This window comes from Leucoraja erinacea, chromosome 24 (genome assembly GCF_028641065.1).
Source record: "Leucoraja erinacea ecotype New England chromosome 24, Leri_hhj_1, whole genome shotgun sequence".
NCBI lineage: Eukaryota > Metazoa > Chordata > Chondrichthyes > Rajiformes > Rajidae > Leucoraja > Leucoraja erinaceus.
The window spans coordinates 28,934,278-28,958,864 of NC_073400.1; the positions used below are offsets into that span (position 1 = coordinate 28,934,278).

Here is a 24,587-nt window from a genome sequence, read left to right on the forward strand (position 1 = left end):
CCCTAATGGGAGATCACCTCTCTTGTTAACAGGAACATGGTCATATATTACACTGTAGAAATCAAGGAAGATTCACATTGTCAAATTTTCTTTATTTTCCAATTCTCATCATAAACACAAAAAAAATGCCATCGTGCCTCACGCACGATAATGAGTTCTGTACGATCTACGTACATGCAACCGTCTGGGCCAATGTGGACCAGGTCTTAGCAAAGATACACTTAAATTAAAGCTTGACGTAACTGTAACAGAGATATCCTGATGCATTCGTCCACACACAGCAACTCTGAGCCAGGTCCTCACTCCAAGCTAAGGGAACAGTGTCTCACCAACCGCCTTCCTATTTTACCTCCCTCCTTAATCAGGAGAAACTAAAAACACTGAAAAAAAAGTTGATTTTAAAAAGGTTTTACAAGTTTCGCTTGTTGTGTGACATTAATCTGCAACGTCTTGCATTGACTGGTCTGTACAATTGCACACAACTTGCCCCGCGGCAAGGAGAGCACACACACACACACGTGTACACGCAGACACACACACACATGTACACGCAGACACACACACACATGTACACGTAGACACACACACACATGTACACGTAGACACACACACACATGTACACGCAGTCGCGCAGACACACACACACATGCACACGTAGACGCACAGACACACACACACATGTACACGTAGAGACGCGCAGACACACACACACATGCACACGCAGACACACACACATGTACACGCAGTCGCGCAGACAAACACACACACGCACACGCGTGTGCATGCAGACACACACACACAGACGATACACAAAGCGCTGGAGTAACTCAGCACACAGACACACGCACAGACCCACACACACACACACACACACATATACTGACGCAGATACACGCACAGAGACACGCACGCTGACACACATGCACACACAAACCGAACCAGGCTCACACAAACACACAGACCTAGACCGCACACACAGATCCGACACACACACACACCCAGACTGGCACAGATCCAGACACAAACAGACTCAGAGGCAGAGACACACAGACACGCACACACACACACACACACAGTAAACATACCGCTAAGTACCGCGTGCGGTAAACACAGTATTTGAGAGGTCTTTGGGAATAGATCACGTTTTGCCTCGACAGAGGACAGAGCCTTCTTGGAGTCTCGACCCGCATTGACACTCATTTCTTCTCTCCACAGATGCTGCCTGACCCGCTGAGTTACTCCAGCTCTTTGTGTCTATCATTACTGTAGAAGTTCAGATTCGTAATGGGGTCAGAGACACAGGCACACACACACACACACACACACACACACACGCGTGCACACACACACACACACACACGCGTGCACACACACACGCGTGCACACACACACACACACGCACTCACACACACACACGCGTGCACACACACACACTCGTACACACACACACACTCGTACACACACACACGCGTGCACACGCACACACGCGTGCACACACACACACACGTGCACACACACACACACGCGTGCACACACACTCGTACACACACACGCGTGCACACGCACTCGTACACACACACGCGTGCACACGCACACACGCGTGCACACACACACACACGCGTGCACACACACACTCGTGCACACACACACATGCACACATGCGCACACACACACACATGCACGCACGCACACATGCGTGCACACACACACACACGCATGCACACACACACACACACGCGTGCACACGCACACAGACTCAAGCACAGACTCGCGCATACAGACACACAGCCACACACACACGCGTGCACACGGACAGTCAGACACAGACACACAGACACACACACACGCACAAAGCCAGACGCACACGCACAGACAGACAGACAGACAGACACAGACACGTTAGTCAGTGAGGACCACGTTGTCACCGTCGCTGCGATACTCCACATCAGAATCATCCTCTTCCACATACTCGTACATGTCTGCGCTGGAGTCCGTCAGCCGCAGCTCCTTGCCATGCGGCGGTGCCTCGTGCTGCTGCATCTCGTGCTGCAGGCTGCGGGTGTTGAGGATGACGGGCATGCTAGGGTCGGGGCTGCAGGGTGGGAACGTCTCTGCTGCGGCCTGCTGCACTGGCACAGAGCCCATGGCCAGCGAACCCCCATACAGCATGTCCGAGGGGTGCAGGTGGACTTGCTCTTGCTGGCTGCGGAGGGAGAGGGAGACACAATCAATATCACACAGATGAACAGTGAAAGGCCTCGATGCTCTGCCCACGGTCTCCCCGTGACCCACGTGGGTTTCCTCTGGGAGCTCTGGTTTCCTCCCACATCCCCAAGACGTGCAGGTGTGTAGGTTAATTGGCTTGTGTAGCGTGGATGTGGGGAGGATGCTTCCACTAGTTTAGTTTCGAGATACAGCGCGGAAGCCGGCCGAGCCCGCGCCGACCAGCGATCCCCGCACACTGACACTATCCTACACATGTTAGGGACAGTTCACAAATCATGCCAAGCCAATTAACCTGCAAACCTGTACGTCTTTGGAGTGTGGGAGGAAACTGGGGCACCCGGAGAAAGCCCATGCAGGCCACGGGGAGAACGTACAAACTCCGTACAGGCAGCGCCCGTGGTCAGGATCGAACCCGGGTCTCCGGCGCGGTAAGGCAGCGACTCTACCAGTTGTGCCACCGTGGCTGTAGGGGCGACTCACCCGACAGAGTAGCACTGTTGTACCTCCTGGCGCCGGTACTTCATCAGCGCCTTGTACTCGCCCACCCTGAGCCGCTTGCCGTCCACGATGCAGGTGCGCTTGGGCCGCGGCTTGTACTTGTAGTCCGGGTACTTCTCCAGGTGCTGGCGGCTCAGCCGGGCCTGCTCCTCGTAGTATGGCTGTTTCTCCACGTTTGACATCGACTTCCACCGGGACCCTGATGGACACAGTCACAAACCGTCAGCACACGCGCACGCAGACACGCACGCACACACACACGCACACGCACACGCTCACACGCACGCACACATGCGCACACATACACACACACACCCACACACACACATGCGCATGCACGCACACACACACACACCCACACACATACACATGCGCACACCCACACACACATGCGCACGCACACCCACACACACACATGCGCACGCACGCACACACACACACCCACACACATACACATGCGCACACACACACACGCACACGCACACCCACACACGCACACACATACCCACACACACGTGCACACGCACACGCTAACGCACACACAAGCGTGCGCGCACGCACACACACATGCACACACGTACACACGCACATGCCTTCAGTGCACGAGCGCAGTAAATAGAAACGTCACCTATTTCCTTCGCTCCACAGATGCTGCCTCACCCGCTGAGTTTCTCCAGCATTTTTGTCTATCCTTTCATGAAGTCTTTGAAACGTTGGATTTGTCCCTCCCTGTTTGACCTGCCGATTATTTTCTGACATTTTCTGATTTTTATTTCCGATTTTCACCAACCGCAAACGCTTTGGACCCCAGCGTTTATAGCCCCTGTCCCACGGTACGAGTTCATTCCAAGAGCCCTCCCGCGTTTAAAAATAAAAATCAAACTCCTGGTAAGCGCGGAGAATGTACGTAGCGGGTGCGTCGGAGCTCGGGGGCGCCTCTTAGCGGCTCGTAACGCTAAACGGCAGGTAAGCACGGGAAGACTCGCTAACGGCAGGTAAGCACGGGAAGACCGGTGAAGGTTTTTTTTCAACGCGTTGATAAACGTCCACGAGAGCCCCGAGCACCGACGAGCGGCCATTACCGTAAATCTCCGAGTTCGAAATCAGGGAAAACTCGGGGAGAACTCTTGGAATGAACACGTACCGTGGGACAGGGGGTTTCAGAAGAACTCCCCAGTGCAGGGCAGTGTACATTCTCCAGATTATTCCCAACGGAAAGGGCCTGGTGTGCAACCAAAATTAACAATGGGTCTCACTCCAAAACTGGAGTGTGTGTGTTCTGGAGATTATATTCTCAATGAAATCCGTTGCTTTCTCTCGAAACTACTCCCCAGTCGAAATGAAACGTGTTCAAGTCAACCGATATAGCCAAGGGACTGGTCCGATACCATTGTACAATGAGAATGCTCAAGGGAGGAAAATTAGGCTCCAGTACCTCGATAACATGACAATAAACTAAGCGGAAGTGACATCAATCTATTTCAACACGTTTCATTCCAATCCGGGATCGGAGCTCATAAGGTCATTAGGGATAGGATAGCAGAATTAGGCCGTTCGGCCCATCAAGTCTACCCCGTCATGGCTGATCGTGCAGGAAGATTGTTCCCGATGTTGGGGAAGTCCAGGACAAGGGGTCACACCTTAAGTATAAGGGGGAAATCCTTTAAAACCGAGATGAGAAGAACCTTTTTCACACAGAGAGTGGTGAATCTCTGGAACTCTCTGCCACAGAGGGTAGTTGAAGCCAGTTCATTGGCTATATTTAAGAGGGAGTTAGATGTGGCCCTTGTGGCTAAGGGGATCAGGGGGTATGGAGAGAAGGCAGGTACGGGACACTGAGTTGGATGATCAGCCATGATCATATTGAATGGTGGTGCAGGCTCGAAGGGCCGAATGGCCTACTCCTGCACCTAATTTCTATGTTTCTATGGCTGATCTATCTCTCCCTCCTAACCCCACTCTGCCATTGCGCCCTAATTTAATGCATTGCTTTGGGCCAGACTGTAGGAATAACACCAAGAAAGATGACCCACGGATTCACCGAACAGTGGAAAGACTCAAGGAACTGCAGGGGTGCAGGTTTACAAAAAAAAGACACACAAAGTGCTGGAGTAACTCAGCGGGTCAGGCAGCATCTCTGGAGATCACGGAGAGGTGGCGTTGTGGATCGGGGACCCCTAACATGGCCTAACTGTGATCTCCAGAGATGCTGCCTGACCTGCTGAGTTACATAGAAACATAGAAAATAGGTGCAGGAGTAGGCCATTCGGCCCTTCGAGCCAGCACCGCCATTCAATATAATCATGGCTGATCATCCAACTCAGTATCCTGTACCTGCCTTCTCTCCATACCCCCTGATCCCTTTAGCTACAAGGGCCACATCTAACTCCCATCTAACTATTATGTAAAAGAATATGTGTGTTATGATTGTGTTTATAATTTGTTTGGTTGTTTTGTTGTTTGTCTTTTGCACAAAAGTCCGCGAGCATTGCCACTTTCATTTCACTGCACATCTCGTATGTGTATGTGACAAATAAACTTGACTTGACTTGACTTAAATATAGCCAATGAACTGTGGCCTCAACTACCTTCTGTGGCAGAGAGTTCCACAGATTCACCACTCTCTGTGTGAAAAAAGTTCTTCTCATCTCGGTTTTAAAGGATTTCCCCCTTATCCTTAAGCTGTGACCCCTTGTCCTGGACTTCCCCAACATCGGGAACAATCTTCCTGCATCTAGCCTGTCCAACCCCTTAAGAATTTTGTACGTTTCTATAAGATCCCCCCCTCAATCTTCTAAATTCTAGCGAGTACAAGCGAGTTACTCCAGCACTCTGTGTCTCTGTTCTCCAGAGATGCTGCCTGACCCGCTGAGTTAATCCAGCACTCTGTGTCTCTGTTCTCCAGACACACTCCGCGCAGACAGCACCCGTAGCCAGGATCGGACCCGGGTCTGCGGGGCAGCAACGCCACCGTGCCGCCCCTGGTCGCTGCCATTTTTTTTTTTGCGTTTACGCCGGCTAACTTCACCGCGGGCTGTTGACGTGACCAAACCCAGCCGAGCTCCTCACCCAGTATCTTGCTGATGCTGGAGTTGTGCATGTCAGGGTAGGTCTGCAGGATCTTCCTCCGCTCATCCTTGGCCCAGACCATGAAGGCGTTCATCGGTCGCTTGATGTGCTCGTGATTGGCGCCTCGCGACTCGTAGGCCCTCGTCCCGGGAAGCGCCAAGTTTCCTGAGGTACAACGACAAAAGCAACAGGGTTGGAATGCGAGGACGTGGTCATTTCTGCAGTATATTTGTTATGACATTGTCTTGGGGTGGTGGTGGATTTTAGAAACATAGAAAATAGGTGCAGGAGGAGGCCATTCGGCCCTTCGAGCCAGCACCGCCATTCATTGCGTTCATGGCCTATCAATAACCCGTGCCTGCCTTCTCCCCATATCCCTTGATTCCACTAGCCCCTAGAGCTCTATCTAACTCTCTCTTAAATCCATCCAGTGACTTGGCCTCCACTGCCCTCTGTGGCAGGGAATTCCACAAATTCACAACTCACTGGGTGAAAAAGTTTTTTCTCACCTCAGTCTTAAATGGCCTCCCCTTTATTCTAAGACTGTTTGGCCCCTGGTTCTGGACTCGCCCAACATTGGGAACATTTTTCCTGCATTTAGCTTGTCCAGTCCTTTTATAATGTTATATGTTTCTATAAGATTCCCCCCCTCATCCTTCAAAACTCCAGTGAATACAAGATGTTTTGCTTTGATTTATTTCGTACTGTAGATATAATAAGCGAGTTCGGTATTCCGACTGCCCATGCCCAGGCCATGGGTCACAAGTCTCGGCAACGGTTGTCCTTCATCTCGGCGCTGGCCGTGGGCCTGGGGGCCATTGCCCCGACGGACACGGTTCGATCCCGGCCGCGGATGAGGCGCGGTTGTGTGTGCGTGCAGCTGCCGAGAGCCGGTCGGATCTCGTGTCCACCCACTCGTATATCTGCCCCCCCGACAAATACAAACTTGACATAAGACAAAAAACCGGCCCCAAACTATACTCGCTGAATCCACACACTATCCTACACACTAGAGACAATCTAGGAGTAAAACTAGGCCATTCGGCCCATCGTGTCTACTCCAGCATTCAATCATGGCTAATCTATCTCTCCCTCCTTCCTAATCCCATTCTCCTGCCTTCTCCCCATAACCCCTGACACCCGTACTAATCAAGAATCTATCTTATCTCTGCTTTAAAAAAATATCCACTGACTTGGCCTCCACAACCTTCTGTGGCAATGAGTTCCACAGATTCACCACCCTCTGATTAAAGAAATTCCTCCTCAGCCTCTTTCTAAAGGCACGTCCTTTTATTCTGAAGCTGTGGCCTCTGGTCCTAGACTCTGCCACGGGTGTAAACCTTCTGAAGTCCACAGTTGCTCTGCCCATGAAGTTTCGACGAGGTTACAGAGGGCATGTTTGCGCGACTCTGTGACAAAGAGATATCCTGCCACGTACCATCAGGGTCGTTGCCGATGAAGTCTTCATTCCCACTCACCGCCCTGCCATCCTCGCCTTGCTTTGTGTGCGGTGATTCCGTTACCCTCAGGTCCTGTGAGGAAGTGCAGGGTTAGAGCCAACACGTGCCGCATGGCGCCACAGACCCGGCTTTCCGATCCCGACTACCCGGTTGCTGTCTGTACGGAGTTTGCACGTTCTCCCCGTGACCTCGTGGGTTTTCTCCGGGAGCTCCGGTTCCCTCCCACACTCCAAAGACGTGCGGGTTTGTAGGTTAATCGGTTTCGGTAAAATTGTAAATTGTCCCCCAGTGTGTGTAGGATAGGGCAAGGGTGCGGGGTGATCGCGCAAACGTACGGCACGGACCCGGTGGGCCGAAGGGCCTGTTCCTCTAACCCTAAAGCAGATTTACTCCAGAATTTTGTGTCTATCTTCAATGTAAAACCAACATCTCCTGTTGCTTCTTACACGCATTACCCCATCTACACTCGTTCCACCTGCCCGCGTTTGGCCCATATCCCTGTAAACCTTTCGTATCCATGTACCAAATGCTTTTTTTTAAAAAAAGGTTTGTTGGTTAATTGGCTTTGGTGAAATTGTAAATTGTCCCCCAGTGTGTGTAGGACAGCGCTAGTGTACGGGGTCAGCACCGACTCGGGGGGCCGAAGGGCCAAAGACTCCGCGCTGTATCTCTGAAGCCCCTCGTCTGGTCCGCACTGACCTTCTCCTTCCTGCCGTTGCTCAGAGCCGGACTTTCCATCGCCCGGCTCTTCCCGAGAAAGATCTTTGGGCTCTGCGTCGCCTTCCCGACTGGGTCCTGCTCCAGCGAGTAGCCTGCGGGGAACAAAACAAGTTGGAGCTCACATGAGCCCACAGCTGGTGCCTCACGTTGCAACATCTTGCACCAAGCTCCATGGAACCTGAAGCCCGACGGGAGGGTCAACATCAGCCAAGGGAGGGGGTCACCATCGTCCGTGGCCCTGGTCGCAACCCCTGTGTCTTTGGACAGCAACGCTCAATTGCAGCTGCTCCCCAGTTCCCCAGTTCCCCATTCCCAACTACTGATCAGGAGAACCATGATGTCACACAGAGAGAGAGAGAGGGAGAGAGGGAGAGAGAGAAGAAAGAGAGAGAGAGAGAGAGAGAGAGAGAGGGAGAGAGAGAGAGAGAGAGAGAGAGAGAGAGAGGGAGAGAGAGAGAGAGAGAGAGAGAGAGAGAGAGAGAGAGAGAGAGAGAGAGAGGGAGAGAGAGAGAGAGAGAGGGAGGGAGAGAGAGGAGAGAGGAGAGGAGAGGAGAGAGAGAGAGAGAGAGAGAGAGAGAGAGAGAGAGAGAGAGAGAGAGAGAGAGAGAGAGAGAGAGGGAGAGGGAGAGGGAGAGGGAGAGAGAGAGAGAGAGAGAGGGAGAGAGAGAGAGGAGAGAGAGAGGGAAGGAGGGGGCGAGGGAGAGAGAGGGAGATAGAGAGAGAGAGAGGGGGAGAGAGAATTGGATTATTTCTCCTATTGCTGGGGCAGTGAGTGTGGAGACTTCTTTCAAAGAAATAAAGGCTTTAGAGAGTGAAGCAAGGAATCTCTTCCATAGTCTGAGGCTGTAGAACTTTGGAGACAGCAGGAGAATGAAGTTGAGAGGGATAGATAATCAGCCATGATTGAATGGTGGAGTGGACTAGATGGGCCAAATGGCCTAATTCTGCTCGCATGACGTATGACCTTATGAGCATAAACATTGTGAATGTGTAGAATCCTGAGACGTGCAAACGGTCACCTCTGTTCCTTGTCTCTTATCGTACGATGTTCATAAATTCACACTGTTGGTGATAGGAGCAGAATTCGGCCATTCGGCCCATCAAGTCTACTCCGCCATTGAATCACAGCTGATCTATCTCTCTCTCCTAACCCCATTCTCCTGCCTTCTCCCCATAACCCTTGACACCTGTACTAATCACGAGTCTATCTATCTCAGCCTTACAAATATCCACTGACTTGGCCTCCACAGCCGTCTGTGGCAATGAGTTCCACAGATTCACCTCCCTCTGACTGAAGACAAGACGAGGTGGTGATTTGGATCCAGGAGAACAGAGATATTAAGGGACAAGGAGAAGAGGTGGTTGCTTGGATTCTAACTTTATTTTCACTGTGTCCAAGAGTCTGAGGTTCTGGGTGGAGACTGTGTCATATTTTAGACCAAACGGTCGTGGGGAGAACGTACAAACTCTGTACATACAAGCGCCCGTAGTCAGGATCGAACCCTGGTCTCTGGCGCTGCGACCACTGGTTTGCCACTGACCATGCACCACGACAGACCCGGTCCTCGCCCCGATAACAAACGAACGCTTCCAGCATCAGAACCATCAACCTCCCTGTGGCCCCGCTTCATCTAAACCCATTCCTCCCCACATTCCCGATGGTTCTGACTTTATTGCCCCTTTTCCGCTGCTCCAGTGGGAAGCGACCTGGCTCTGGGGTCACAATGGGGGCGCGGCACAGTGGCGCAGCGGGTAGAGCTGCTGCATCACGGCGCCAGGGGCCCGCGGGTTCGATCCTGACCACGGGCGCTGTCTGTGTGGAGCTTGCACGTTCTCCCCGTGACCTGCGTGGGTTTTCTCCGGGATTCCTCCCGCACTCCAAAGGCCGACAGGTTTGTAGGCTAATTGGCTTGGTATAAGTGTAAATTAAACATAGAAACATAGAAAATAGATGCAGGAGGCCATTCGGCCCTTCGAGCCAGCACCGCCATTCATTGTGATCATGGCTGATCGTCTCCAATCAATAACCCATCCCTGCCTTCTCCCCGTATCCACTGATTCCACTAGCCCCTAGAGCTCTATCTAACTCTCTCTTAAATCCATCCAGTGATTTGGCCTCCACTGCCCTCTGTGGCAGGGAATTCCACACATTCACAACTCTCTGGGTGAAAAGGTTTTTTCTCACCTCAGTCTTAAATGACCTCCCCTTTATTCTAAGAATTATCCCTGGTGAGTGTAGGATAGTGTTAGTGTGCGGGGATCGCTGGTCGGCACGGACTCGGTGGGCCGAAGGGCCTGTTTCCGTGCTGTATCTCTAAACTAAACTAAACAGACTATATAAGTTAGAATTTATTGATGTCTTAACTGCACTATTTCGCTGCTCGGACCTGAGCGCAAACTTTGTTCATGATTTTTATCGAATGACAAATAAAATAAATAAATAGAAAAATAACTGGATGAAACTAACGAAACTAAACTGGAGTAAACGTTACTAGGAAGCGCGGGAGATCAGACTGAGGTCCCCGACTCGATCCCGAAAGCCGTGCGTTACATCCCAAGTACATCACAAAACTAAAAGCCTGACTTGACACACACGGCTAAAAACGTAAAAATGAATGATTACTGACCCAATTGTTTCCTCCAGAAAACTTCTTTACTTATCATTTCTATTAGAGAAAGGCAGTTGAAAAGGAAAGTTAGTAGCCTACCGAACAAGGGGATCCGAGAACTACCTAACCCAATGCAGGGGCCACTTCAGCGGCACGGAGCGCTGGAGTAACTCGTGCGGCATCTCCGGAGAACGGGGAAAAGGCGACGTTTCGGGTTCGAGACCTGAAGCAGGGTCACGGACCAGAAACGTCACCCGTTCCATTTCCTCCAGAGATGCTGCCTGACCCGCTGAGTTACTCCGGCACTTTGCATCTCTCTTCGGTGTAAACCAGCACCTGCAGTTCCTTCCCACACAGGAGACCTTCAGCCAGTATCTCCACTTCGGTTGGAGGCCCAGAGACGTGGTGTGGGAATTTGGACTCGGGGTAACAAAGACCGTGAGAGGCAGAGCATGTTCTCCCCGTGAACTGCGTGGGTTGTCTCTGGGAGCCCAGGTTTTCTCCCACATACCAAAGACGTACAGGTTTGTAGGATCATTGGCTTTGGTAAAGATTGGAAGTGTGTGTAGTGTACAGGGATCGCTGCTAGTGTACTGGTCGGTGTGGAGTCAGTGGGCTGAAGGGCCTGTTCCTACTCTGTATCTTTAAACTAAACAAAACACTGCTGTAGATGAGTCACTCTGGTGGAGGTGACAGATTGGATTGAAAGACCTCCGAGATCTTTGCCTTCCTCCCGCACTCCAAAGGCGTACAGGTTTGCAGTTTAATCAGCTTCGTTCGAATGTAAATTGCCCCTGGTGTGTGTTAGTGCACGGGGATCGCTAGTCGGCAGGGACTCGGTGGGCCGAAGGGCCTGTTTCCACGCTGTATTTCTAAACTAAACTGCACACAACCTGCGGTGCTGGCTCGAAGGGCCGAACGGCCTCCTCCTGCAAACCTATTTTCTATGTTTCTACAACCGTAAACAGATGCAAAAAATCTGGAGTAACTCAGCGGGACGGGCAGCATCTCTGGACAGAAGGAATGGGTGACGTCTCGGGTCGAGACCCTTATTCAGACACGACCCGAAACGTCAACTATCCCTTCTCTCCAGAGATGCCGCCCGTCCCCGCTGAGTTACTCCAGCTTTTTTGTGTCTATCTTCGGTGTAAACCGGCATCTGCAGTTCCTTCCCAAACACACGCAACTTAGACGAGTCGATCTGTTCGAGGTGACGGAGGGGAAGAGAACGACCACTGTAGAACCACAGAGCCCGGCGTACGTTACCTCGGGTTAACAACGCCGCTGCCGTGCTGGACTGTAACTCCGCGGCGGTGGCTGGCGAGGGGCCTCTCCTGTGTTTCGTCTGCGGTGGCGACGGTGACTTGGAAATGTCGCCCTTGGTCTTGGCCGTCAGGTTCAATGGCTGCGACGCCTCCTCCTGGCGGAGCGGGGGATTGAAGAGGAACAGTCAGCCCTTTCACCCGTGGCAGAGACCACCCCTCCCCCCACCACTGCTCCTGGGCTGTGGACTCCTCCCGGCCCCTTCCACGCAACTTGCCCATTTATGTTCACCCCTGATCTGTCCTTTAAGTCAAAAACTCGTGACTCCGAAGGGCCTGTCCCACTTGGGCGACTTTGCGTGTCATTTACGTGTCACGATGCACGAATGTTGCACGCATGACGTGCGGTTGCGCGCGGCGCCCCAGGATTTTGGGATGTACAAAATCTTCGCTCGCCACCTGCGTGACACGCAAATGACACCCAAGTGGGACAGGCCCTTAAAGAGTCCGAGAAGCAAACGGCAGGAAAACAGGCCCTTCAGCCCAACTTGGGTACTTTATCTACACTCATCTTACAGCGCCCGAACACTACAAACCTTCACTCCTGAGCTAATAAATTCTGATGAACTAACTGCCTGCCGCACCGACCAACATGCCCCACCTGCACTAGTCCCACCTGCCCGCGTTTGGCCCATGTCCCTCCACACCTGTCCTATCCATGTACCTGTCTAGCAGTTTCTCAAAGCCTCACCTACCTCCTCCGGCAGCTCGTTCCGTGCACTCACCACCCTTTGCTGAAAAGAATTGCCCCTCATATCCCAATGAAATCTCCCCCGCCTCCCACAAACCCAACTCCTCTGGTTCTCAGTTCCCCAACTCTGGGCAAGAGACCTCGTGCGTCTACAAATCCTCACAATGGACGGTGAGCTGCTCACAACACTGACATGACCCCCACTGTTGCCAGTGGCCTGACTGACCTGGGAGTGGGCAGGGCTGGGGCCCGACGTTCTCCTGGCTCCTGTGGGAGTTGGCAACAACTGGAGGGTGTATTCACCTGTGTGGGGAAGGGGGGGAGGGGTTTGGAGCAAAGAGGGGAAAGACTCCAGTTAACAAAATACCATTGAAGTGCACAACACGTGTAAATAACCATGTGGTGGCGATCCCAGACAATCGTTGCTCAAATCAACAGAGCCGCCCGTCATGGAAACAGAAGCTGCGGCCCAAAGGAGGAAGGGTCTCGACCAGAGACGTCACCCATTCCTTCTCTCCATTGATCTCTTCAAACCAACATCTAAGGGCATGTGTAGGAAGGAACTGCAGATGCTGGTTTACACCAAAGAAAGACACAAAACGCTGGAGTAACTCAGCGGGTCAGGCAGCATCTCTGTACAGATGCAATGGGTGACGTTTCATTGAAACTTACCAAAGAGTGAAAGGCCTGGATGTGGAGAGGATGTTTCCACAAGTGGGAGAGTCTAGGACCAGAGGGCACAGCCTCAGAATTAAAGGACGTACCTTTCGAAAGGAGATGAGGAGGAATTTCTTCATTCAGAGGGTGGTGAATCTATGGGATTCATTGCCACAGACGGCTGCGGAGGCCAAGTCAATGGGTATTTTTAAGGGGGAGATTGGACTGAAGGAGGCTCTCGACATATAACCATATAACAATTACAGCACGGAAACAGGCCATCTCCGCCCTACAAGTCCATGCCGAACAAATTTTGTTCCCCTTAGTCCCACCTGCCTGCACTCGTACCATAACCCTCCATTCCCTTCTCATCCATATGCCTATCCAATTTATTTTTAAATGATACCAATGAACCTGCCTCCACCACTTCCACTGGGAGCTCATTCCACACCGCCACCACTCTCTGCATAAAGAAGTTCCCCCTCATATTACCCCTAAACTTCTGTCCCTTAATTCTGAAGTCATGTCCTCTTGTTTGAATCTTCCCTATTCTCAAAGGGAAAAGCTTGTCCACATCAACTCTGTCTATCCCTCTCATCATTTTAAAGACCTCTATCAGGTCCCCCCTTAACCTTCTGCGCTCCAGAGAATAAAGACCTAACTTATTCAACCTATCTCTGTAACTTAGTTGTTGAAACCCAGGCAACATTCTAGTAAATCTCCTCTGTACTCTCTCTATTTTGTTGACATCCTTCCTATAATTGGGCGACCAAAATTGTACACCATACTCCAGATTTGGTCTCACCAATGCCTTGTACAATTTTAACATCACATCCCGGCTTCTATACTCAATGCTCTGATTTATAAAGGCTAGCATACCAAAAGCTTTCTTTACCACCCTATCTATATGAGATTCCACCTTCAAGGAACTATGCACGGTTATACCCAGATCCCTCTGTTCAACTGTATTCTTCAATTCCCTACCATTTACCATGTACGTCCTATTTTGATTTGTCATGCCAAGGTGTAGCACCTCACATTTATCAGCTTAAACTCCATCTGCCATCTTTCAGCCCATTTTTCCAAATGGCCTAAATCACTCTGTAGACTTTGGAAATCCTCTTCATAATCCACAACACCCCCTATCTTGGTATCATCTGCATACTTACTAATCCAATTTACCACACCTTCATCCAGATCATTGATGTACATGACAAACAACAAAGGACCCAACACAGATCCCTGAGGCACCCCACTAGTCACCTGCCTCCAACCCGATAAACAGCCATCCACCATTACCCTCTGGCTTCTCCCATTCAGCCACTGTTGAATCCATCTTGCTATTCCTGCATTTATACCCAACAGTTGAACCTTCTTAACCAACCTTCCATGAGGAACCTTGTCAAAGGCCTTACTAAAGTCCATATAGACAACATCCACTGCTTTACCCTCGTCAATTTCCCTAGTAACCTCTTCAAAAAATTCAAGAAGATTAGTCAAACATGACCTTCCAGGCACAAATCCATGTTGACTGTTCCTAATCAGACCCTGTTTATCTAGATGCTTATATATATTGTCTCTAAGTATCATGAAACGTCACCGGTTGCTGCTCTCCAGAGATGCTGCCCATCGATGTCTTTACATACCTGGTTTACAGGAAAGTCCTGGCTGTATTGAAAGACCCAGCTGGGGGTCCCCACCAACTGGCAGAGGCTGTGGGCTGTGCGGAAAGGCTGGGATCATCACAAAGGGCATGTTAACTTGCTGAAAGACAAGATATTCCAGGTTTAATTAAGGTGCAATTATATCATCGCTGACAGTCATCGAGTGATACAGCGTGGAACCAGGCCCATCGGCCAACCTGTCCCAGCTACACAAGTCCCACCTGCCTGCGTTTGGTCCCTATCCCTCTAAACCTGTCCTATCCACGTCCCTGCCCAACTGTTTCTAACAAGTTGGGATAGTCCCAGCCTCAACTACCTCCTCCGGCAGCTCGTTCCATACACCCACCACCCTCTGTGTGAACAAGTTACCCCTCAGATTTCTATTAAACCTTTTCCCCTTCACCATGAACCTTTGTCCTCCGGTCCTCGATTCACCCTACGCTGGGCAAGAGACTCTGTGCACCTACCCGATCTATTCCCCTCATGGTTTTTGTACACCTCTACAAGATCACCCCTCATCCTCCTGCGCTCCAAGGAATACAGTCCCAGCCGGCTCAACCTCTCCCTGTGTCTCAGGGCCCCTCGAGTCCTGGCAACATCCTCGTAGATCTTCTCTGTACCCTTTCCAGCTTTGACAAATGTCGTACAATTATCAGCAGGGATGAAATACCACAGGAGCTTCCTGACGTTGCAAACGCCTGCAATCATTCTGATCATCTGGGTGCGACTAAGTGTTATATCATAACTAATCATAACCTTAGTCCAAATTTGTACAACCTCTCACAGACACACACCCTGCTGTGAACATAGCAATTAGTTCCATCCCTCGAGTGCAGGCAATGCCAGACCATTTATGTTTATGCATGATCCCGCCCTTTAAGTCAAACTCCTGACTCCAAAGAGACATCGAGTCAAACAGCAGGAAAATTGGCCCTTCGGCCCACCTTGCCCATGCCGACCATCGTGTCCCATCTACACTAGTCCCACCTGCCCACACCAACCAACGTGCCCCATCTACACTAGTCCCAACTTGCCCACACCGACCAACGTGCCCCATCTACACTAGTCCCAACTTGCCCATGCCGACCAACGTGCCCCATCTACACTAGTCCCATCTTGCCCACGCCGACCATCGTGCCCCATCTACACTAGTCCCACCTGCCCACACCGACCAACGTGCCCCATCTACACTAGTCCCAACTTGCCCATGCCGACCAACGTGCCCCATCTACACTAGTCCCAACTTGCCCACACCAACCAACGTGCCCCATCTACACTGGTCCCACCTGCCCACGTTTGGCCCATATCCCTCCAAACCTATCAATAGACAATAGACAATAAGTGCAGGAGTTGGCCATTCGACCTTTCGAGCCATCACCGCCATTCAATGTGATCATGGCTAATCATCCCCAATCAGTACCCCTTTTCCCAATATCCCCTGACTCCGCTATCTTTAAGAGCCCTATCTAGCTCTCTCTTGAAAGTATCCAGAGATGTCCTATCTATGTACCTGTCTGTGTGGCCCATAGCCTGTTATGATAGTCCCTGCCTCAACTACTTCCTCCGGCAGCTTGTTCTATACAACCCACCACCATTTGTGTACAAAGAAACATTTCCCTCAGGTTCCTAATGCATCTTTCTCCCCCCCCACCCCTCACTTTAAGTCGATGTCCTCTGGTCCTGGATTTGGGACAGTCACAGTGTCGCGACTCTCAGTCTGAAGAAGGGTCTCGACTCGAAACATCACCCATTCCTTCTCTCCAGAGATGCTGCCTGTCCCGCTGAGTTACTCCAGCATTTTGTGTGTCTATCTTCGGTTTGAACCAGCACCTGCAGTTCCTTCCTACACACTCCCTTCCATTTGCTCCATCTACACCTCACGCTGCCTCGGCAAGGCCAGCAGCATCATCAAAGACGAGCCGCACCCCGGCCACTCCCTTTCCTCCCAATCTCTCCCATCGGGCAAGAAGTACAGAAGTGTGAAAACGCACAAACCTCCAGATTCAGGGAGAGTTTCCTCCCAGCTGTTGTCGGGCAACTGAACCAATCTACAACAACCAGGGAGCGGTCCTGGACTATTATCTACCTCATTGGTGACCCTCGGACTATCCTTGATCAAACTTTGAAACGTCACCAATTCCTTCGCTCCATAGATGCTTCCTCACCCGCTGAGTTCCTCCAGCATTTTTATCTACCTCCAGATTCAGGGACAGTTTCTTCCCAGATGGTTATCAGGCAACTGAACCATCCTACAATGACCAGAGAGCTGATATATACCATCCACCTCATTGGTGACTCTCAGATTCTCCTCGATTACTGGCTTGCCCTTCCATTCAATGTTCCTCCCTCATCCTGTATCTGTACACCGCATATGGCTCGATTGTAATCGCGTATTGTCTTTCCGCTGGGCTGGTTAGCGCGCGCAAAAAGCCGTTCGGTACACGCGGCGATCGACAAACGTGACCACTGGGCCTTGTACCTGAATCTGCTGCTGCAGGGAGATTGATTTTGTGTTGCTGTTGGATGAGTTGCTGCTGTTGTCTGGCTATCTGCCGGCAGAACAGAACACCTGCGTTAAATCCCAGCCGCAAAACCGTGCGCGGGACGAGTCCACGAGTTCCAGGAGCAGAGGTACAGTGGAAAGCTTGGTTCCACGAGCAGTAGCTCTACCCAATCACCACTCCTTTTGCTCTGGCATTTCATTTCATTCACACGTTTAAACGATAATGTTTTATTATTAATGTTTACAGTTTTATGTGTCATCCTTAATCTTCACAGTGTGTCATGATGTCACTTGCGGGCGGAGCACCAAGGCAAATTCCTTGTATGTGAATATACTTGGCCAATAATCTTATTCATTCATTCATTTATAATACTACACATAATACATTCAAGTACAATAGACAGAGCAAAGGGGAAGATATATCGTTCGTAAGATTATAAGCGATAGGAGTAGAATTAGGCCATTCGGCCCATCAAGTCTTCTCCGCCGTTCAGTCATGGCTGATCAATTTCTCCCTCCTAACCCCATGCTCCTGCCTTCTCCCCCATAACCCCTGACACCCGTACCAACCCAAATAAAGGACAAAAGGTCGAAATATGGGACAAATTCCCGACGGCAATTCGTTGACCGACTGGGCCGTGGCTGGGCGGGTGAGTGATGAGTTGGCCCCGGGTGCTGGACTGTACACAAAGCCCAGCCGGCGGGGCCAGCGGAGGAGTTTTGGCCCGGGGGCCGCGCGACATCGCGCGCAAAGTCTGGCGCCCCGTCCAACTCACATGATCGGCCGTGAGAAGGAGGGGTGGGGGTGTCGGCGGTAAGCGAAGGTCCGAAGGTCGGACAGCTGGCCGGGCTGCCGGCCGACCGACGGGGCCACGGGCGAGGCGCTGCTGCTGCTGCACTCCATGGGCTGCACCACATCGGGACGGGCGAGGCGGGGCCGGACGCAGCGCTCCGACCCGACAGTCCCTTCGACCCGAGTAGTAGCGGTCACACACGGGACTAGGGCGGTCCCGCACGGGACAAACCAATTTAGCCCAATATACGGGATGTCCCGGCTAATACGGGACCGTTGGCAACCCTATCCACAGCTGTTTGTGGCAATGGTGTCCGCAGATTCACCACTCTCTTGAGAGGGATACTTGGGAAGCCCTCAATACTCACCGTGGAACCACCAAACCACTGCTGGACATTGGGACGTGCAGCAGGGGAGAGCGGACCACGCACGTTCATAAGTGATAGGAGCAGAGTTGGACCATTCGGCCCATCGAGTCTATTCCGCCATTCAATTGTGGCTGATCTATGTCTCCCCACAATAGTGGATTACAGAATATGCAGAATCGGCAGAGACAAGTCATCATTCTTTGAAGGCCGTTCGTGGAACCAGCTCCCTGTTCCCTTGGGAATAACAGTCCTCCCCCATCACCTTCCCGCAAATCTGTTCCCAAATTCCCAAATGCCATGTTTTTGGCTCTTTCAAGTTAAAGACTTTAGGCTTCAAGGATACAGCGCGGAAACAGGCCCTTCGGCCCACCGAGTCCGTGCTGACCAGCGATCCCCGCACACTAATGCTATCCTACACACACACTAGGGACAATTTACATTTATACCAACCCAATTAACCTGCAAACCTGCACGTCTTTGGAGTTTGGGAGGAGACCGAAGATCCCGGAGAAAACGTATGCGTTCACGAGGAGAACGTACAAACTCCATACAGACAGCACCCGTAGTCGGGATCGAACCTGGGTCTCCGACGTTGTAAGGGCTATAAGGCAGCAACTCTACCCGCTGCGCCACTTAGGTACAGACAGCACCCGAGGTCAGGATCGAACCCGGGTCTCTGGCGCTGCGAGGAGGTGGCCACCGTTAAGCAGTCACTGGCTCCAAACGCTATTCCTTTATCATGTATCTGTACGCTGCGAATTGGCTCGATTGTAATCATGCATAGTCTTTCCGCTGGTTGGTTAGCACGCAACAAAAGCTTTTCACTCTACCTCGCTACACGTGACAACAAACTAATAGGAACGGCTTACCTGCTCTTGCTGCTGCCTGGCCAACTCCATCTGTTGCTGCTGCTTCTCAAACAACATGGCCGCCATGTTCTTCTGCTCCGCGTGTGCTGTGAGGAGCTGCTCCCGGAGGCTGGACAGCTGGTTTATCATCAACAGCAGCTGCAGCTCCTTCTCGGCCAGACTCTCTGCTGTCCCTGAAACAGCCAGGCACTAAGTTAACCGCACCAGCGCCTCAACTTCATCGTAAAGGCTCAGTAGGCCGGCAACACCCCCCTCTCTCCAAGATCAGGCCCAAAATGGCGGAGCAACTCAGGCGGGACAGGCAGCATCTCTGGAGAGAAGGGATGGGTGACGCCTCAGACTCTGACGAAGGGTCTCGACCCAAAACGTCACCCATTCCTTCTCTCCAGAGATGCTGCCTGTCCCCCGCTGAGTTACTCCAGCTTTTTGTGTCTATCTTCGGATTAAACCAGCATCTGCAGTTCCTTCCCACACAACCCCTCTCCAATTCATACCGTTTCCAAAGTTGGTTCATTCAGAGACTTGGAGCCATGATCACATCGAAGGGCCGAATGGCCTACTCCTGCACCTATTGTCTATTGAGCCTTCAAATATGGACATTTTTACAATTTCATTCAGCACCCCTGATTTCTTGCAATATATTCCTCAGATAAAGACTTTTAAGTGTCTGAGGAAGGGTCTCGACCAGAAACGTCACCCATTCCTTTTCTCCAGGGATGCTGCCTGACCCGCTGAGTTACTCCAGCATTTTGTGTCTATCTTCAATGTAAACTAGCACCTGCAGTTCCTTCCTATGCTTTAGCAAGTGTCTGTTTAGCTCAGCTCAGTGTTGAGATACAGCACGGAAACAAGCCATTCGGCCCACTGACTCCATGCCGACCAGCGATCATCTTGTACACTAACACTATCCTACACACGTTAGGGATAATTTGCAATGTTTTTCCAAGCCAATTAGTCTACAAACCTGCACGTCTTTTTCACACAGAGGGTTGTGAGTCTGTGGAATTTTCTGCCTCAGAGGGCGGTGGAGGCAGGTTCTCTGGATACTTTCAAGAGGGAGCTAGATGGGGCTCTTAAAGATAGCGGAGTCAGGGGATATGGGGAGAAGGCAGGAACGGGGTACTGATCGTGGATGATCAGCCACGATCACATTGAATGCGCGGTGCTGGCTGGAAGGGCCGAATGGCCTACTCCTGCACTCTATTGTCTATTGTCTATTCAGTGCGGGAGAAAATCGGGAGCACCCGGAGAAAACCCACGCGAGAACGAACACAAACTCCGCACGGACAGCACCCGTAGTCGGGATTGAACCCGGGTCTCTGGCGCTGTGAGGCAGCAACTCTACCGCATGGTGCAGCAAGCGGGCATTGCCCTGCGTGGGGGCAACACAAGGCCAGGCGCGGGGCGGGAAGGGATAGCAGGGCGTGGGGAGAGAGGGGAGAGAGAGGAGGCTGATCGCCAAGACTGTACGTACCTTTGATGTCTTTGCTGCTGAACGAGCACTTTTCCAGCAACTTGTCCTTCCAATCGCTGGACAACAACTTCTCAATGTTTGGCATCACTGCAGGGGGAGAGAACGGGAGAAGATGAATCGCTGCGGACAGCAGCACGGAGACCCCGGTTCAATCCCAGCTCCCGCCGCTGTCGGTGTGGAGTTTGCACGATCTCTCGCCCAACCTGTGGGTTGCCTCCCGCACCCACGCACTGTGGCTCGGCGGTAGAGTTACAGCCTCGCCGCGCCACAGATCCCTGGAGCCTTGGGTTCATGCAATTCTAGCGCTGCGCCGCCGATGATAGGAGGAGAATTAGGCCATTCGGCCCATCAAGTCAATTGAATATTGTCACAGTGAAATTCTTTGTTTGCAGCCCAAAGGTATGCAAATAGTCGCCCGTAAAGGGATCTTTACAAAGTCACAAATCCCCCTCCCTCTCCCATGGTGCCAGGTGCCCGCTTGTTCTTCCCTCTCTTCCCCCCCCCCCACGCCAGCTGTGTTCCAGCGGTCTCAGTCCCACGTGGCCCTTCCTCGTCAGTCGGTTGGCGCCATCATCGACCGGCGCTCCGACCTCTCCACTAACGCTGCCGGGTCATCTCCGGGTGCCTCCGTGGCCGATATATGGCAAATCTATCTCTCCCTCCGAACCCCATTCCCCTGCCTTCTCCCCGTAACCCCTGACACCCGTACTGATCAATAACCTATTTATTTCTGCCTTAAAAATATTGATTGGCTTGGCCTCCACAGCCTTCTGTGGCAAAGAATTCCACAGATTCACCGCCCTCCGACTTAAAAAAATCCTCCCCATCCCCTTCCTAAAAAGTACGTCCTTTAATTCTGTAGCTGTGACCTCTAATCCTAGACACTCCCACTGGTGGGAGTTAGATGTGGCCCTTGTGGCCAAGGGGATCAGGGGGTATGGAGAGAAGGCAGGTACGGGATACTGAGTTGGATGATCAGCCATGATCATATTGAATGGCGGTGCAGGCTCGAAGGGCCGAATGGCCTGCTCTTGCACCTAATTTCTATGTTTCTATGTTTCTATCCTCTCCACATCATCCAGGCATTTCACTACGTTTCAATGATGTCCCCGCTCATCCTCCTGAACCCCAGCCAGTGCAGGCCCAGCGCAGTCAAACGCTCATCATATGTTAACCCACTCATTCCTGGGATCATTCTTGTAAACCTCCTCTGGACCTTCTCCAGAGCCAGCACATCCTTCCTCAGATACGGTGCCCAAAATTGCTCACAGTTTTCCAAACGCGGCCTAACCAGCGCCTCAGCGTTACATCCCCGTGTCCACGTTGCCCAATTCAAATGCAGCGGCATATTCGCCTGGTCTTTTATCTGTTCAAGAACCAATCGATAATCTGTTCATCTCAATAACCAAATGTCTGCAGTCTCCTTGTGCTCTGGTATGTAATTTCATTCACATGTTTTAACTATAATGTTTTATTCTTAACGATTTAATGTTTTATGTTTCGATCTTAAGTGTTCACTGTAGGTGGTTTTGTTACTTGCGGGCGGAGCACCAAGGCAAATTCCTTGTATGTGTACAAGGAAACTTGGCCAAAAACTTATTCATTCATTCATTCATTCATTCATTCATTCATTCACAACGTGGGTCTGGGCCATGGTGTGTGGCCGGGCTCACCCTCGGTTAAGTTCTTGGTGAAATCCATCCGGTCCAGGTTGTTTAAGGCAATGGTGAACGTGCTGTGTTCCTGATGTTCTTCCGGCCTAGGTGAAGATGAAGCCTGAGGTGGCAAAGGGAAGAACTCGGTTAGTAAACCATTCGCCAGAGCGCTGAATCCCACTCCGCACACGAGTGCTACACAAGATCCCGAGGCTGAGGGACAAATGGGAAGACAACTACCAAATTGTCACGGGCAGAGAATTCATTGCCGCAGCCGGCCGACTTGTCACGTCGCCAATTCAACGGATATTCTCCAGATCGCCATATTTTTGATTCGTTCAGTTTAGAGATACAGCGCGCAAACAGGCCCTTCGGCCCATCGAGTCCGCGCCGACCAGCGATCCCTGCACACTAACACTATCCTACACACACACACACACGAGGGACAATTTTATACTTTGATACCAAGCCAATCAGCCTACAAACCTGTACGTCTTCGGAGTGTGGGAGGAAACGGAAGATCCCGGAGAAAACCCACGGAGGCCACAGGGAGAACGTACAAACTCCGTACAGACAGCACCCGTAGTCAAGGGTGGTGGGTGTATGGAACGAGCTGTCGGAGGAGGTAGTTGAGGGAGGTACTATCGCGATGTTTAAGAGGCATTTAGACAGGTACACGGATAGGACGGGTTTAGAGAGATATGGGCCAAACGCAGGCAGGTGGGAATAGTGTCGATGGGACATGTTGGCCCGGCCGGTATGGGCAAGTTGGGCTGAAGGGCCTGTTTCCACGCAGTATGGCTCTAAAATGTTCCACACATAGTCGTACAATCTACCCTCGTGCAGAGAAGAAAGTTGGATTGAATGGCGGAGTAGACTTGATGGGGGATGGGGATGGAGAGAGAGAGAGAGAGAGAGAGACAGACAGAAAGAGAAAAAAAGTTAAAAGACCATGCAGATGATAAAAGGGGGGAAAAAAAATAAAATCACAAGGAAAAAAATAAGCATTAACAATGCTTCAAAAACGTTCCATCGTTAATAATACACCACAAAAAAAATAATGGAGGTATTATTTCTGAGAACGTGGATCATTTGGTATTGATCCAAAAACGAAACAACAAAAGAAAAATCTAGGTTCCGGAAATCCAAAATGAAAATCGATGGAAGTTGGAAGCACTCAGTAATCCGTGCAGGATGTGGGAAGGGGCTTTCCAGCACAGGAGAGGGTAATTGGGTCACTTGTGACGAGATTGATGTGCATTTATTAATACAGAGGACGTTTGGGAAGCAGGAACGGTGGCACAGCGGTAGAGTTGAAGAAGGGTCTCAAGCCGAAACCTTGCCTATTCTTTTTCTCCAGGGATGCTGCCTGACCCGCTGAGTTACACCAGCGTTTGGGCGGGTCGCAGCGGCAGAGTTGCTGCCTTGCAGCGCTGGTGACCCCGGGTTCGATCCCGACTACGGGCGTTTGTCTGTACGGAGTTGGCACGTTCTTACAAAATTCTTAAGGGGTTGGACAGGCTAGATGCAGGAGGATTGTTCCCGATGTTGGGGAAGTCCAGGACAAGGGGTCACAGTTTAAGCATAAGGGGGGAAATCTTTTAGGACCGAGATGAGAAAAACATTTTTCACACAGAGAGTGGCGAATCTATGGAATTTTCTGCCACAGAAGGTAGTTGAGGCCAGTTTGTTGGCTATATTTAAGAGGGAGTTAGATGTGGCCCTTGTGGCTAAATGGATCAGGGGGTATGGAGAGAAGGCGGGTACAGGATACTGAGTTGGATGATCAGCTATGATCATATTGAATGGCGGTGCAGGCTCGAAGGGCCAAATGGCCTACTCCTGCACCTATTTTCTATGTTTCTATGTTTCTCCCCGTGGGTTTACTGCGAGATCTTCGGTTAGCTCCCTCACTCCAAAGATAATAGACAATAGACAATGTGTTTTAGCCGACACTACCACCACATCTCGCCTGCCCTCCACCATACCACAGACCTTCTGAGTATAGA

At 51.3% G+C, this 24,587-nt stretch overlaps 1 protein-coding gene across 1 annotated transcript in view; it reads right to left on the bottom strand.

Annotated features, from left to right (window-relative positions):
- Positions 1-1,827: 1,827 nt before the first annotated feature.
- Positions 1,828-24,587, bottom strand: part of LOC129708874 (transcription factor SOX-13-like) — a 116,960-nt gene continuing 94,200 nt past the window's right edge. The window contains 14 exon segments of the mRNA XM_055654916.1: positions 1,828-2,203; positions 2,707-2,923; positions 5,794-5,958; positions 7,232-7,325; positions 7,953-8,065; positions 10,601-10,639; positions 11,849-12,002; positions 12,822-12,898; positions 14,899-15,016; positions 17,396-17,413; positions 17,415-17,465; positions 19,450-19,622; positions 20,924-21,010; positions 22,597-22,699. Coding sequence (XP_055510891.1) covers positions 1,900-2,203; positions 2,707-2,923; positions 5,794-5,958; positions 7,232-7,325; positions 7,953-8,065; positions 10,601-10,639; positions 11,849-12,002; positions 12,822-12,898; positions 14,899-15,016; positions 17,396-17,413; positions 17,415-17,465; positions 19,450-19,622; positions 20,924-21,010; positions 22,597-22,699 — 1,713 coding nt within the window. The 3' untranslated portion in view covers positions 1,828-1,899.